The sequence below is a fragment of the Amia ocellicauda genome, chromosome 5 (genome assembly GCF_036373705.1).
Source record: "Amia ocellicauda isolate fAmiCal2 chromosome 5, fAmiCal2.hap1, whole genome shotgun sequence".
Classification (NCBI taxonomy): Eukaryota; Metazoa; Chordata; class Actinopteri; order Amiiformes; family Amiidae; genus Amia; species Amia ocellicauda.
Genome location: NC_089854.1, coordinates 50,051,243 through 50,068,338, shown reverse-complemented (window position 1 = coordinate 50,068,338; position 17,096 = coordinate 50,051,243). Strand labels below are relative to the sequence as shown.

At 37.6% G+C, this 17,096-nt stretch overlaps 1 protein-coding gene across 9 annotated transcripts in view; it reads right to left on the bottom strand.

Moving 5' to 3' along the window:
* Positions 1 to 17,096, bottom strand: part of plekha5 (pleckstrin homology domain containing, family A member 5) — a 238,727-nt gene that overhangs the window by 66,125 nt on the left and 155,506 nt on the right. For 6 of the 9 annotated variants that reach the window (XM_066705579.1, XM_066705577.1, XM_066705580.1 and 3 more), the window contains 5 exons: positions 16,359 to 16,442; positions 8,686 to 8,724; positions 2,400 to 2,520; positions 1,282 to 1,386; positions 151 to 223 (listed from right to left, as the gene is read on the bottom strand). In XM_066705579.1, the coding sequence (XP_066561676.1) occupies positions 151 to 223; positions 1,282 to 1,386; positions 2,400 to 2,520; positions 8,686 to 8,724; positions 16,359 to 16,442 (422 nt within the window). The remainder of the gene's footprint in view (positions 1 to 150; positions 224 to 1,281; positions 1,387 to 2,399; positions 2,521 to 8,685; positions 8,725 to 16,358; positions 16,443 to 17,096) is intronic. The other 3 variants (XM_066705578.1, XM_066705586.1, XM_066705583.1) reach the window with 1 other exon arrangement.

The following is a 17,096-nucleotide window of genomic DNA, read 5'->3' as shown; positions in this document are numbered from 1 at the left end:
TTTAATCCAACAGTTTGTTTGCACTGGATAAATGACAACCATGCATCATTCCCCTACTGACCGGAGATAAAATCCCAAACAAAGACTACTTTCGAATCCCAGTGTTGATTTAACTTTGGAGAAAGTCATTCATCTTGTGAGGAGCCATACCTCTGTAATAGAACAGACACATATCCGATAGCACGAACCACCTCTTCTTCCAAAGCTTCATCCCAGTGCTGTCCTGAAAAGAGAAGCAGAAGAATTAGTGCAATACTGGAATGCTGATATGCAATCTTTAACAGAAACAAGGTAGGACAAAAGAGGACCATGCAATCTCTCCACTTTCAGAGTCTGAAATTAAAGAAAAATACATAAAAACAAAACATTTGAAACCAAAAAAAAAAAATCTTCTAATGACTTAAATAAAGCGTTATTTTTTCCACTCCTGATGGGGATTATTACCGGTAGGTAATCTTTTAATTCATCCACTTTAGTCACAGACATGCAACACACTTCTGGGGAAAAAAAGAAAAAAATGTATAATAAAAACATAATTATCTACAAATCACTGTTTTTCAGGATTTAAAGTTTTGATATTTTTTACCATACAAAGCAGAAAAACAAACACCATATTTAAAGCACACAAGCTATAAGCCATTAAGAAATGCAGTGAAGGAGACTACTGAAACTCAAAAGGTCTAACCTTTCCAAAAAATAAAAAATAAAATAACAGTTTTGGCTTTTAAGCAACTTATGCTCTGAACACTTTCTCCAGTGTAAATCAATACCTCCTTCAATGGGATTTTCAGCTGATGCATTAACAAGTGAGAGGGAGGCTGCTGATGCTCTCAGCTGTCAGTTGCAACAGCTGTCAAACGTGAAGAACAGATTACAGTGTCCATTAAGTTCTCCTTTTTTAATGAATCAACATAAGGATGCCTGCGGTGCACATTCTGTATAGAGCCTCTGTCACAGCACAGAGTAGGCGGCTAAAGGAACACTACAAAAGAGTCTTCAACAATCGGCTACCAAAGAAAGAAAAAAGGACTGACAGCACACACACAAGATATCCCACACTTTCTGGAAACAGGCCATTGTTGTTTTGGGCAAAAAAATAATGAGATTAGTATTTATTTATTTTAACTAATGAGGAAGCAATGCAAAACAAAATCTAAGAAAATTTCTTAAATCAGATCAGACCTACATCTAAGAAAAACTTGAATAATGCTGGAAACAGTATAAGGCACATAATTATCTCTCTCAATCTGGATTACTGCACTGCATACACCACTAAAATACCTGTTTATAAAGCCAGTTGCTCTTGATTACAGGTGCATTGGGATTTCTCTTTATGGAGTTGGACCTCTTTCCAAAGTTATGAACTTTTTTTGAAGACCTTGAAGGCTGCAAAAGGAATGAGAGAGAAAAAAATAAGGAAATTGAATAAGTAATATTTCATATTTACGCTGTGAAATTCAGATCATTGTTTCAAATTCCCAACAACCACTTATGCATGCACCCAACTACTTTGCCACCTTTTTTGCAAAAAACTATTGGTGTTTATTGGTTTTTTTCTCCGTTGTTGAGGAAGCTTCTTAAAATATTAGAATATTTAATCACTGTCTTACAAGAAATCTTGTCCTCTGTGCTTCGAATGTTCCCTTGTTGCAAATTTCAGCTGTAAATTATTTATCCAAACAAGTCAAGCTGGAAGTTTGTTATTTAGATTTATTCTTAGTAAATAACAAGTGCACTAAAACTGTTTACTGAGCTCTTCTGTTGCAAATAGATAAACCAATTTCCTTGACTTTCTTTATATAAGTTCTTACTCAAGTGCACTAATTAAAATGAAAAAAAAAAATCATACTTTTAACAGTTTCGCTTCTGAAAGTTAATACATTTGTAAAACCTGTTGTATTTGTCTTAAGTGTTTGAGGTCACATCAGTCTCCAAGTATGCATGTTTGCTTGGATTTTAGATTTTGCATGGTTTTTACTTCGAAGGCAGCTGCCCAGTGCTGTATTATACTACCCTATCCTGGCATATCTGGATGGCTGTGCATCAGTTACTTAGACAGTTCTAATCCACTTCCATGCAGCCGGCCCCAGTTAATCACACAGACTGGATATGTGCTGTCAGTCCCTGTTTCACAGGAAGCGCAATGCGATGGCATGACGAGTCCTGGGCCACAGGAAAAAAAAATATTCCTTGGGGTGGAATCCAATGAGGCAAACTGCACTATTATTTAAGGCTCAACTGAAGTAACCAGCCACAGGCCCCAAAAGCTTGGTAATCATTAATAAAACGCTGTGCCATTTAATCTTAAAACATAACTCTATACTGCAGTGCTGATCAAGACATGGTTAATTAAAATAGGTAACAGGTAGCAACACCAAGATTTAAACCTAGGGACTCACTCTGCCTATAGGGCTTCCAGGGTGTGTGGCGTATTCCGACGTCATAGTGTAGTTTGAAGCTTCGCTCATTGTGCTCACTGGCCTGTCTTTTTTTTCATGGGAGGCCATTTTTGAAACCGGTCTGAAGGGGAAAAGAAGAGGAGGGGAAAAAAGCTTAATGGATTAATACAATACTTGAAAATATAGATGGATGGATGGATGGATGAATTGTATTTATCATACTGGGCTCGACTTTCCAAAAATGCAAACATTAACTAACTCAAGATGGCCCATTCCTGTGCATAGGAAACTGTCTGGAAACTGTAAACGTGGTGGCATTTTATCTTGTGTCTTGTCTAATTTATGTTTCAGCTAAGAACCATTCATTGTGTTGAACAGAACAAAACAAAACAGACCTGCAAATCACAGCAGTCATCCGTTTGTGTATTATTAAAGACATGAATCACTAAGACAAAAGCCTCCTGTTATTTCCTTGATTTATCAATCCTGCACCAATCCTGAGGAAGGACACATAAAAAAAATCTTACATTATAAAAAGTAAAACAATATATATATATATATATATATATATATATATATATATATATATATATATATATATATATATATATATATATATTTGTTTTACTTTTTATAATGTAAGCTTTAAGCATGAGACTTCAAGTTCCCCTTGAGTTAAAAGTATGTAACATTATTTCTTGAATAAGGTGGCTATTCAAATAAATACATAAATGCATAAATAAATAAATAAATAAATAAATAAATAAATAAATAGGTGAAGGAGAAGACAACTAAGAAAAAGAATAATAGAAGAAAATATAAAACATTGTGTCCCCTGACTGCCCTACATTCTAAAGTTATAATTTGCATGCTTATGCTCTGGTGGGAACAACAGTATCTGGAACAAATGTGACAAGAATAACAGTGTACAAAAATATCCTTCAGCTTAGCAATAGGTTGGTTTTAGGTCATTTAGCAGACCAGCCATCCTTCTCAAAACCTCTTCACTCCAGTCTTGTGACATTTTTGTTGTTAGCTCCTGCAAACCTATGCAATCTGCAAGGCCAGCATGGTGTCCCCTGAGGACCTGTGTATCTAATTAGATTGGAAATGTATGCGTCACTTACACCAAAGATCATTTAACAAAGGGTCACGTTAACACAACAGGTAGGTAACACAGGACTCGGAGTGGCAAGCATTATTTACAAACAGCACACTTTTCAAAGGGGGCAGACCACAGGATCATGACCAAGCATTGAAAAAAGCAGTTGAAAAAAAGTGGATTGTGCCACCACACTCATTCTCATGCAGGACAAGTACACAAGTAGCAAGTTACATAACAGGTTTGAATTGGGGGTGAACAAACAAAAAAAACTGAAGCAAACATTTTCTTTTATAATAATTTTCCACTCCACTCTCTCACCCTCTGGAGTGAATGTAATGCCTGGTAGAATGAGTTTACTTAAGAGTCATACAGACAAATAAAGATCATTATTTTATTATATTGATTACATAAAAAAAGTATTATTAGTTGTGCAGCAATAAAAAACAAAGATATAAAAATGGGGGGAAGCAGATTACTATAAAACTTCCATTAGGGTCTGTGAAAGATCAGATTGAAGCTGTATCCCATACATAAGGCAAATTCCACAGTAAATTTAATGTTTTTTATGCAGATCAAGTACACAGCAAGGTGCACATGTCTTGTGTAAGAAGTTAACAAAATAAATGGGATGACTGTAGCTGGATTACCTGAAGGATTTTCTTTTAGATTTTTAAATGCAACATTCAGTGAATAATATGCATCATCTCAACAGGAATTTGAAATGCAATGCAGCATGACCTTGTCCGGCTGTGGTTTTCCATGCTGCACTTTTGAACCGAAATGTAATCAATCTAACCATCTAACCATTTGCAATTCTACACAAAAAGAGAGCAACACTCATTCCATTGATTGAGACAAAAAATATATGTATTTCACATGAATTTGCCAAGGGGTTTGTTTCCATCTCTGTCCTCAGGCACTGCTGGTAATTAATTAATCTCAGCCTAATTAACACCCTGCTGGGTCTAAAATAGAAGTGTGAACATGTCAATTGCCTGTGACCTAATAAAAACAAGACTGTGACAACAGGCAGACCTTCAGGTACTGCAGGCACATGGGTTTGCACAGACCTTTTCCTTAGTCTCTCTTCTCTGCCCTACTCCAGTACTTACCAACTTCATAATATTATGATAATGATACTATGAAAATTATATATTTAAAAGCAGGGCACAGTGCAATGTGCTTTGAAACAACCTCCCTTGGTAAGTCTGAAGAATGAATACAGTAATTTAAAATAAAGTAACATTAATAAGGATCAACTCCAAGGAAGCCAGCAGTTGTATACTCCGATATGGGACTTTCCTTCTTTGAGGCTCTGGTAAGAGGGCTTTAAATTCTTCTAGCTGCTTGCTGGAGGTCCTTCTGTTATCCTTAGAGGTTGCTGGTTCACAGTGTAGGCCAATGCACAAACAAAAGCTTTGTTCCCATTTATACACTACCGTTCAAAAGTTTGGGGTCACTTAGAAATGTCCTTGTTTTCGAAAGAAAAGCCCATTTCTGACCATTAAAATAACATCAAATTGATCAGAAATACAGTGTAGACATTGTTAATGTTGTAAATGACTATTGTAGCTGGAAATGGCTGATTTGTAATGGAATATCTACATAGGCGTACAGACGCCCATTATCAGCAACTATCAGTCCTGTGTTCCAATGGCATGTTGTGTTTGCTAATCCAAGTTTATCATTTTAAAAGGCTAATTGATCATTAGAAAACCCTTTTGCAAAAAATCCTTTTTTGATTAAAGAAGCAATGAAACTGGCATCCTTTAGACTAGAGTATCTGGAGTATCAGCAATTGTGGGTTCGATTACAGGCTCGAAATGGCCAGAAACAAAGAACTTTCTTCTGAAACTCGTCAGTCTATTCTTGTTCTGAGAAATGAAGGCTATTCCATGCAAGAAATTGCCAAGAAAATGAAGATCTCATACAACGCTGTATACTACTCCCTTCACAGAACAGCACAAACTGGCTCTAACCAGAATAGAAAGAGGAGTGGGAGGCCCCGGTGCACAACTGAGCAAGAGGACAAATCTACTTTGAGAAAGAGTAGAGTGTCTACTTTGAGAAACAGATGCCTCACAGGTCTCAACTGGCAGCTTCATTAAATAGTACCCGCAAAACACCAGTCTCAGCGTCAACAGTGAAGAGGCGACTCCAGGATGCTGGCCTTCTAGGCAGAGTTGCAAAGAAAAAGCCATATCTCAGACTGGCCAATAAAAAGAAAAGATTAAGATGGGCAAAGGAATACAGACACTGCACAGAGGAAGACTGGAAAAAAGTGTTATGTACAGACAAATCTAAGTTTGAGGTGTTCGGATCACAAAAGAAGAACATTCATGAGATGCAGACCAAATGAAAAGATGCTGGAGGAGCATGGTGGAGGCAATATGATGGTCTGGGGGTGCATTGGTGGTGGTAAAGTGGGCGATTTGTACAGGGTAAAAGGGATCTTGAAGAAGGAAGGCTATCACTCCATTTTGCAAAGCCATGCCATACCCTGTGGATGGCGCTTGATTGGAGCCAATTTCCTCCTACAACAGGAGGATGGCCCAAAGCACAGCTCCAAACTATGCAAGAACTATTTAGGGAAGAAGCAGTCAGCTGGTATTCTGCCTATAATGGAGTGGCCAGCACAGTCACCGGATCTCAACCCTATTGAGCTGTTGTGGGAGTAGCTTGACCGTATAGTACGTAAGAAGTGCCCATCAAGCCAATCCAACTTGTGGGAGGTGCTTCAGGAAGCATGGGGTGAAATCTGTTCAGATTACCTCAGCAAACTGAGGACTAGAATGCCAAAGGTCTGCAAGGCTGTAATTGCTGCAAATGGAGGATTCTTTGACAAAAGCAAAGATTGAAAGACACAATTATTTCAATTAAAAATTATTAGTTCTAACCTTGTGAATGACTATATTTCCTATTCATTTCACTATATTTCCTTTTCAAACTAATTTCATGTATGTTTTCATGAAAAACAAGGAAATTTCTAAGTGACACCAAACTTTTGAACGGTAGTATATGCTGAGATTCCCTGTGGTAAATTCAGCAATAAGACCAATACTCACTAACCCCGTTCTGTGATGATCCCCCACCACCCAAAAAACCCCCAACAACAACGTTAATTAACTAATTATCCAGATTTTTTTAGTATTTTAATTATGGGGTTATGGTTTTTATGCACTAAGACACATGAACGTGAGAGGAAATTCTCAGACCACACGTATATACAAGTTCACACGTGTATCAGTGTGCATTAGTCAAAAAGCACATCCAAGACTGCAAGCCACCCCCCATCTCCATGGTTAATCTTTAATTTTCATTTGTTTTCTAAAGTCAGAATTCCTCTTTGTGTCACGTTGCTGAAATGGGTCTCTCGAGTAACATTTTCAAATGAAATACCAAACTTGGTCACTTGTATGAATGGGCAGCACTAATATAGCACCTGCAAAGCTCAGGAAAGGTCTTAAAATTAGGAAAGATTCTCTGGTTCTTCAAAGTCTTTTTTAGGATGTGTGAGGTTGACCCCTTTAGACTTGAATTGTGAGAATTTTGGTGGCAAATCTTGGTATTTATTTTTTCATTAATTTATCTCTCAACAGGAATTTGATAAGCTGTAGGAAAACAGGAATTAATTTCTCCTATAAAACTGCTACAGCTAACAGTGTTAAGGCCAGGGTAGGTGTAGGGTTTAGTGAACATTGTTGGAGGATTTAGCCACTGAGGGGGTTTCTCTCCACAGCCTGGATAAACTTGGTGCTGCAACCCTGAGCAACTAAAAGACCAACATGAAGGAATGGTAGCAAGTATTCAAGAGAAAATACAGTGTATCTGCAGAGGTATAGGAAAGCAAGGGTTACTAAAACACGTACAATGCAGCACTGTGTAGATACACCCAAGCCACAAAAGCACAGAAGAGGGAGATATGATGATGTACAGAAAAAACAAAACAGGCTCTTACAGCATGTGGCTTGGTTTATTATGGGGTTATTGGCTTCTTGTAAATTATGAATGAACTCCAAACAGACGTGTGCATTTCTCATGCAAAGCAAACCTCCCCCACTCCACACCACGGGAACTAGCCCCTGACAAACAAGCAGGCAAGCCAAAAGCAAAACGTCCAGACTAAAATCAACACACTACAAATATACGCCATTGCTGCTACATATGTGGAAAAACAACAAACAAACAAACGCCTTTATAAATATTTTCTGGATGTACTATTGTGTATGAACACAAAAAAAAGATAATGCTAATCTTCCAATTCCTGGGATATGTTAACTAATTAAATTCGGCAGAGCATTTTTTCAAAGAGCACCAGGGACACTTTTTCAGACAGACCCTTTTCAAATCCCATCAGCACCACTAATAATATTCCAATGTGCCTCACATCAGCACTGTTACACTTCATACATTCCTGAAGTGGTCGCAAGGATTAAAAAGCCCTGGGGTCCGCTGAACTTCCTCAGTGTTAAGACAGCAGGGTTAAGGAGTGATCCCCCGCTTCCAAGAGGTTCACTCCTCCTGTGTAAAGACCAACGGCTGGCTGACAGGGCCAGTGAGATCTGAAAGCTGGCAGCATGATGCACTTCAACCCCGCTGCCTTTCACCATATTAATTTATACTTACACCGTTCCCCTATACTGTTTTGTTATTGGGTCATTGCACAGAGGAGCAGATAAGCTGAACTATTGAGAAGCGAGAAGCTCATGACTGCAGCAACATGACTACAACAATCATTGTTGTAGTGCAGCTGTGAACAGAGGCAAGCTAGTTAATTCTCCAAAGCAAGTACTGTAAAGACCTATATTTCTGTCATACCACTTAGTAGGAATTAGTGTTAATAACAACCAATCACAAATATATATATCGAAATCTAGTCCTTTTGTGCTGTCTGAATTACATTTGACAACACAAAAACACTGAATGGTTGTGGCAAATATACTTCCTGTACAGAATGTCCAAGTTAGATGACAAAGAACATTCATTTCTTTGCACCAGCTTTTGGCTGGTTAAGCCCAATTTGTTTTAAAGGTTAGAAATACAACAAAACTGAACAGACAAGACTCAAAAGCAAAACAAAAGACAAAGGATAGATACTAGGCCTTGGAAAACACATGGCCCTTGGCAAGACACCATCAAACCATTTTGGTTTAAATCAAATCTAGTTTAATGATTCATTACCTGCTTAATACAGAATGAATGAGTTTTCCAGAATTCAAGCTAAAAACAGAAAGAAACAAATTAAAACTCAATGAGCATTTGGGGGAAAAAGATAATGCAGATTTTAAAAGGTGATGTGTAAATAAAAATAATGAATTAAAATGTCAAGAAATGTCAAAAATGTACCATAGTTGTGAGGGGAGGCGGGGAAGCAAAACATACACATTTACATGTAATTCCCACTGCAAATTCATTGGTCTTGCATTGTATATTCTTCCTGCATGCATGTCATTAATGGATTCTTTACCAGCTTCTTGGTGGGAGATTTGCACTGAGAAGCTAGTTCCCAAATCTGCTTACCAAACACTGTGTAAATGGACGAAGGGACTCCTACAGAAACCAAGCTTCCCACTTTGTATTGCTAGCACAAGTTATGCTTGCTGGGGGCTATATTTCATCTCAGCTAGGGGACATACAGGTTTTGGAAGAAAAAAGAAAAAAAGGAAAGCATATGCCAGTAGCTACACAATCTGCTCAAGACAAATTAATGCAATACAACTTACATGTGGTTTATGCGCTGTTATTGAATTATACAGTGCCTTGTGAAAGTATTCACTCCCCTTGACATTTTTCCTATTTGGTTGCATTACAACCTGTAATTTAAATGGATTTTTATTTGGATTTTATGTAATGGACATACACAAAATAGTCCAAATTGGTGAAGTGAAATGAAAAAAATAACTTGTTTTACTATGAAGCCCCTAAATAAAGACCTGGTGCAACCAATTAGCTTCATAAGTCACAATTAGTTAAAGTCCACCTGTGTGCAATCTAAGAGTCACATGATCTGTCACATGATCTCAGTATATATACAATAGTTAGTTCTGGTCCTCGAATCTGATTGGACGAGAGACGTTCCATGAGCAAAGATAGTCTGACACCATCAGCACTCGGACGCTTCACTGTGTGCATCACTCCACCACTTTAACCTTTGAAAACAAGGGGCTCGCGACACTGGATACATCAAAGTTTTCCTCAGCGATTTTGATCAATATTAGCTTATTTGTTTTTGAATTGTATATGAGTCACAGCACCACACATGCTCTTGCTTTCTTCTCTATCTCACTCACACAAGAACGCTGGAGGTAAGCGCATCGTTTGAACTGCAACAGCACATACTGCTCTGTGGCGTAAGAAAGTAGTTTTTTCATGACAGTCCTAAGTTTTTTTCTCACTTTTATTTTCTTGTTTGTTGAACTGTTGTATATATGCAATATCACACAAGCAAAAGTGCGATATGACCCTACATCAGCACTGCCGTAGGTAATCACAGCACTCAGCCTACGGCCTCATGCCTGCGGCCAAATCACAGCAGTGCTGATATAGGGCCATAACACACTCTTGCTCGTGTGATATTGCTTAAATATACACCTGTTCTGAACGGCCACCGAGTCTGCAACACCACTGAGCAAGGGGCACCACCAAGCAAGCGACACCATGAAGACCAAAGAGTTCTCCAAACAGGTCAGGGACAAAGTTGTGGAGAAGTACAGATCAGGGTTGGGTTATAAAAAAAATATCCAAAACTTTGAACATCCCGCGGAGGACCATTTAATCCATTATTAAAAAATGGTAAGAATATGGCACCACAACAAATCTCCCAAAAGAGGGCCGCCCACCAAAACTCACGGACCAGGCAAGGAGGGCATTAATCAAAGAGGCAACAAAGAAACCAAAGATAACCAAGAAGGAGCTGCAGAGCTCCACAGCGGAGATTGGAGTATCTGTCCATAGGACCACTTAAAGCCATACACTCCACAGAGCTGAACTTTACGGAAGAGTAGCCGGAAAAAAGCTATTGCTTGAAGAAAAAAATAAGCAAACACGTTTGCTGTTTGCCAAAAGGCATGTGGGAGACTCCCCAAACATATGGATGAAGGTACTCCATTCAGATGAGACTAAAAGAGAGCTTTTTGGCCTTCAAGGAAAACGCTATGTCTGTCACAAACCCAACACCTCTCATCACCCAGAGAACACCATCCATGTTTTTCATCAGCAGGGACTGGGAAACTGGTTAGAATTGAAGGAATGATGGATGGATGGGGGGGGGGTGAATAGTTATGCATGCTCAAGTTTTGTTTTTTTTTGTCTTTTTTCTTGTTTGTTTCACAATAAAAAATAATTTGCATCTTCAAAGTGGTAGGCATGTTGTGTAAATCAAATGATACAAACCCCCCAAAAATCTATTTTAATTCCAGGTTGTAAGGCAACAAAATAGGAAAAATGCCAAGGGGGTGAATACTTTCGCAAGGCACTGTATGTGGGGAACGCCACTAGATTTGGACCATTTGGTTTCTTACTTGTCAGGGAAGCTGGTGAAAGACTGTTCAAGTTGGGTGTAAGAGTTTATTTGTCCTGCTCCAGTAAATAAACACGTCAGTTAGGTCACAAGGTGGTACGGTTTTATGTAGGTAGGTAGAGAATCAAGACCGGTAGAAAGTCAGGCAGTTAGATTGTCAAACAGATAGCAAGATAAATAGATAGACTGATAGTCACACGGATAGCTAGTCAGATAAGAAGACTGTCTGATACTTTAACCCCTTTCACACTGAAATGCCAGCAAAATTTGCCTGCTTTTTTCTCCTGTTGCACCCCCATTCACACTGGCTTTGAAAGCCAGCAAAATGATGTGAGGAACCATTTCACACAGAAAACAGAGAATGCCGGCATTAGCGAAAAATATTTTGGAATAATGTTTATTTTTATTTTTAAATGACGTTTCTGGAATCTAGTGAAGCTCCAATATCTCTCGTTCAGGACTGAGAGGATTAAATAAGGCTTTGTCAGTATAATTCTAATAAATGGGGATAGGTACAATAGGAAAAATGCAGCAATAATCCCATTGTGAGACTGAGGAAGAAAATTAGTTTGAAGTTGCAGCCCAGTAAGCTTGTTATCAGAAGAAGGTTTGCCTCAGTTCTGCTGAAACATTAAACCGCATTACCCTTCTGCAGGTTTCTCAAGGTGGAATTAATTGTACTGCAGTTTTGTTTTCAGATAATTGTAATGTGTTCCCTCTAATTTCTTAGTTGAAATGCACCTTGAATGCCAGAAAGGAGCCCTGATGCTGAACTTTAAAAGCTAATTATTCATAAAAAGAAAAGAAAAACAAAAAGTGTATAATTGCAGCATCAACAAACAATATAAAGCTCACATGAATTTCAGATGAGGGGCTGCTGCTGCACAGTGAAGTACACTCATTTCAAACATCAAGGAGAGATGTGTGGGGGGGAATAAAATTATACCATAGAAAAAGATAAACAGGCACAAAAAGCGGAGGGGGGAGCAACAAAATCTCTTAAATATTTATACCACCTTGCATAAAAGTGTGCTACAACAGGACAGAGTTTACTGAACTAACTGTCTAATGCAGGTGGTGATATAAAGAGACGTGTGCACGTATTTAGCCGAAACAGGTTTTTGTGCTAGTATGATTAGCTAGAGGGCAGAAACCTGTGGTCAATTCAGCAATGCATTTTCTTTTTCTTTTCTTTTTTTAATATTTGAATGCCATAACTACATGATTGACTTGCATCAACGAGAAATTCACTGCATTCTTTGTGTCCCTGTATATTTTATATTCCTTGCTTTATCATCTCTTTCAGAAGCCCATTTTTTCCAGTATTTAGTTTTTTAATATAAAATCAAAAACGTATTTTGAATTGCATTTAAGAGCTACTTACATTCAAGTCAGATATGTATAGTTTTGCATTAAAATGCTTTTGAATAATAAAATATGGATAATAGAAAGCCTAAAATATAGTATTTGTAAAGATACTTGAGACTTAGTGATAAAACATTTTAACTGGCTGCCATAAGGGTACATTAAATGTAATGTTTTAAGTTTTTTTTTTGCAATCACTACAGTACTAACACAGGAAAACAAATCTTTCACACACACACTCAGGGCTCTACGATTACCTTTTTCGTTAGGAGCACTGTGCCCTTATATTGAAAAATGTAGGGGCACAGTCCAAAATTTAGGGGCACAAAAAAAAGGTTCATATTTAATGCTAAAATGAAAAAGAAATGCAACAATGTTCAAGACATTTAAATACAATGATGTACAGTAGAGCCTTGTGGGGAGCAGTGACTCAAACCAAAAAAGGGTCAATTCCTTCGGGTGGGGGGAGATGGGGGTGCAGCTAGTGAAGTGCGGTCCACGGGTGTTTGTTGGATCATATAGGGCAGTTTGGTGGAACAGCAGCACCGTTTTCCATTTGTTTTTTTGTTTATTATATAATTATATTTTGAATTCAATATGTATGGCACTAGTTTGATCATATAGTATAATGCGCCACGCCTGTACAACGTACTTCCAGAGGCTCTGAGGAGCGGCCTACACATTTCCACATTTCAAGAAAATGTCTTAAAAATCACTTTTTGGAAAAAATAAGGATCTTGGTTAGTTTTAAAATAATCTTTTCAGCCTTTTTATTGCTTGCTCTGCTTTATTGGCTAACCTAGCCGCTTGTTTTCTTGCTTATTTTGTGTCTGTAGTGTCCTGCTGTTTTGCATATTTTTACTGTCTGTTTTGACTCTTGCGCGTGGGTATAATAAGAGTGTGTTATAAATACAGTGTATAATAATAATAATAATAATAATAATAATAATGTAGTTGAGGAAGTAATGAAACTGGTGAGCTTGCGAGACGCACACAAGTTCAAGTACCGGGAAAGGCTGAGTACTTTGTGCGGTTTAAACGGATCCAATGGGCAATATCCCTGACGGACAACTTTTCGGTGTTGCCAGGTCCTCTCCATAAATTCCCCCCAATTTGGTCGTAAAAATCCCCCAAATCAGGTATTCCCCCCCCCAAATATGATTGCTGGTGAACTGAGGTCCGGGGGGGGGTAGAAATCAATTGTGAAAAACCCCTAAATTCCCCCAAGTTCAAAATACTATCCCCCAACATTTCCCCAATACAAAAGTTGCCCCCAAATTTCTCCCTGGGCTCTTAAAAATCCCCCAGATTTAGGGGAAAATCCCCCGATCTGGCAACAGTGACTGGGTCATAAATGTAACTCACGGGACTTGTAGTTTTCGTTTAACTTCTCGGTTAATTGCGACAATCCACAACCGAACTACTATTTTCCACATTTGTTACTGTAATAATGCTTAGTGAAAAATATCATTATTATCATAATCATGTCAATGTAGTCTTTCCTTATAGAGTTCAAACATTGTATTTGCACTGTGCGCCCAAATTGTATTTCACATTCGCACACTATTTTTACTCACACTGCAGAGCCCTGCACACACACACACGTTTACTCTTCGCTCTTATGCAAACTTGATATTCGTTGTTGCATAGATCTGTATAGACAGTTAAGATGCACTGCTGCTTATTCTGTACAGAAGTCAAATTTTCACAGCCTGCGCAATAGGAGTTCCTAGTGCCACATTAGCAGAACCTGTGTTCGGGATACAGATCAAACCAAAAGGTGAAAGGGATGCAGGGGCTGTACAGAGCTGATATGTGAATGTCGATTAATTATACCTTCCCTCAGGTGTTGAACTGCCTGGGCTTGTGCTTTTTCCTTTCACCACTTCATTTATAGGAGTCTAACTCTTACATCCTTGTTAAGTTTATAAATAAGAATGTCACAGTTTACTTAAGCAGTTTTTTTAAATGTATACAAATTGAGTGCTTCTAAAGAATGCACGGACAATTGTACAAGTTCCACTAAATTCTATTAAAACATGGAAACTATCTTGTGATTATTAGTACTTTTTTATACCTCTCAGGGGCACAGGATTTAACATTCTAGAATTAGTTTTGTGAGGGAAGAGATAATTAAGTGAGAACACAAGGTGAGTACATCTGCTACTCTGTGAAAGCATGGCACCAGCACAGGGCATATTTGACAGTTTTTTGTAAGATTATTATTATTATTATTTTTAAATGGGCTATTATCTTGTGCTTCACTTTGATTTTGTAATTTAATTCTGGGAGTCAGTTTAATTAATAAGCTTATTTTTAAAACACACACCAAGAGAGAGAGACAAAACTGGGTTACAATATCATGACCTTTCAGAAGACATCGAACAAGCATCCATGGACTTTTAGTCGTGCTGGCTATATCATTTAAAATGCTTTGCTTTTTCTATTAATGGAACTTTCAGTTAGAAAAGCTTGGACTGTACACAGGTATTTAATTCTAAACTGTAGTTTTACACACCCTATTAAAATTTTCACTACAATTTAAATTAAGTCTTCAGGTAGGAATTTAATGGCAGAATTCTTTACTCAAGGTTCCAGGCAGCCAAGGAGCTTGTGGCTGTGAAAATGGGTTTAAATTGCATGCAGGACTGAACATGATGACACATTTAACCTACATGTTAATAAATATGATCAAATTAATTTAATTTGATGAAAATAAGGTATTCATCAAGCTCTCTTTTAAACTGAAGCACTAGGATGCTGGGCTCCCAAGGAGTTAAATAATGTGAAGGTAGGACTGTTTGGTGAACGTAGAAAGCTTTTCCTTCGACATCCCAAGATTAACATTGCGAAGTGCAGTTATTAGGCAGGCAACATCACTGTAGCAGTGAAGGTGAATTTAGAGGAATCTGAGGCCTTGCTAATCAAATTATGCACCATCCCAAAAAAATTATACACTGAGCAAAAGTTAATTAGCGGCCAGTGAACACACACCAATCTAATGTAATTTATATGATAGTGTTCTTCCATCCCACAGCCTTCCACGTACAGGATGTTTATACATCATATATATCACAGACTAGAAGGGATTTAAATTTATAGGTGATATCTTTCAGTAGATCATGTAAATCATATGTGAAATTACTCAGTCCTTAAGAGTGTGAGTGTGTGTTTCCCCCCCCTCCAATTCCTTGTGTAAAGATAATCTTTCATAAATTAAAATATATATCCCTGCCATGCATTTCTCTTCCTAGTGACAGAGCTACATTTGCCTTTACATGTAATCATGCTCTAAAATCAATACACACACACACACACACATTATATACACACACACACACACACACACACACACACAACTTAATGTCGTCATCCAAGGAGGTGGATATTTCAGAGAGAACCAGACAAATCAGTCATGGGGTAACAAACAGCCTTGTGAAGAACCTTGAGCTTCATACAGATTGTGCAGAAAATGATCAGAATATCAAGTTAAAGGGAACATGAAAAACAAGCTTTTAATTCTACAGATTAACTATTGTGCTATGAAATAATATTTTATATGATATATATATGTTCATATATAATTGTCACATACTGTATATAATATACTTATATGAAAACATTAACTGTCGATCACAAACCCAAACTTCAAGTATTGATACAATCTGGCTGCAGATTCTGAAATGTTTCATCACTTCTATGCATCCTATATATTGCAGGCATCAAAAGTTACATCTTTGAGATTTCGAAAAAAAACTACGAGCTTTGAACATATACAGTTCCTCCACACAACAATATTCACAAGTTTGTCAATATTTAATTCAAGATTTGGGTTTGATGTTGTGATTGATCTTCCTGTCCAAACACACTGTTACTTTAGCCAAGACCTCAACCAAGTTTAGGGTGACCCAACACGAAGGCTTACAAAGTATTTCATTTTACTGGCAAAAGGCAAACTGAACCAACTTACTGTTCACTGACTACAAAGATACAGTTGTCCTGGGACGGGAGACCTGAGACGGGATGCTTGCAAGTTACTTTCCGTTCATTGTGACTGTGAGAGAGAGAAATAAAAACAATGTTAATAAATATTTAATATGAATACATACATATTAGGAGTATACATGTCATTTTCAAGTAGGATTTGAGAGCTGGCAAGTTCTGAGGGAGGGGAATCAATGGCTACAGGATTCATAATTGAAGTGCTATTTACACTATGAAGGGATTTAAATTCCTCCATGTTCTAAGCAGCTGCACAGGGAATTTAACAGTATGGTGAAACCATAATTCCCAAAGCCCTTGCATCATTCAGAAGCATTACAAAATCAGCAATAGTTTATATTTCAGTGCTGTACATAAAATATATATTCGTCCATATTGAAAGACAGACAATCTACACATGATTTTACCACCACCCCTCCCAGCCAAAAAAAAAAAAAAAAGTTTGCACTCTAGGCTGTGACTAATGATATATAAAATGACTCCTTATAATAAAGTATGATTTCTGATACCATTTGTGGCTTTGTTAAGGATTCCAAAACCCAAACGTCTGTACAAATGCTGTGGAAGCTAAACCACAAATCACTAAAACAGGACAGAGAAGACTTTTGCTGTAATCTGTTCCTTCTGTTAACTTTTCAACTCGAAACACATATTAAAATAAATGTAAAATATGAACAAGCATAAGTAAAACATCAGCACAGACAGA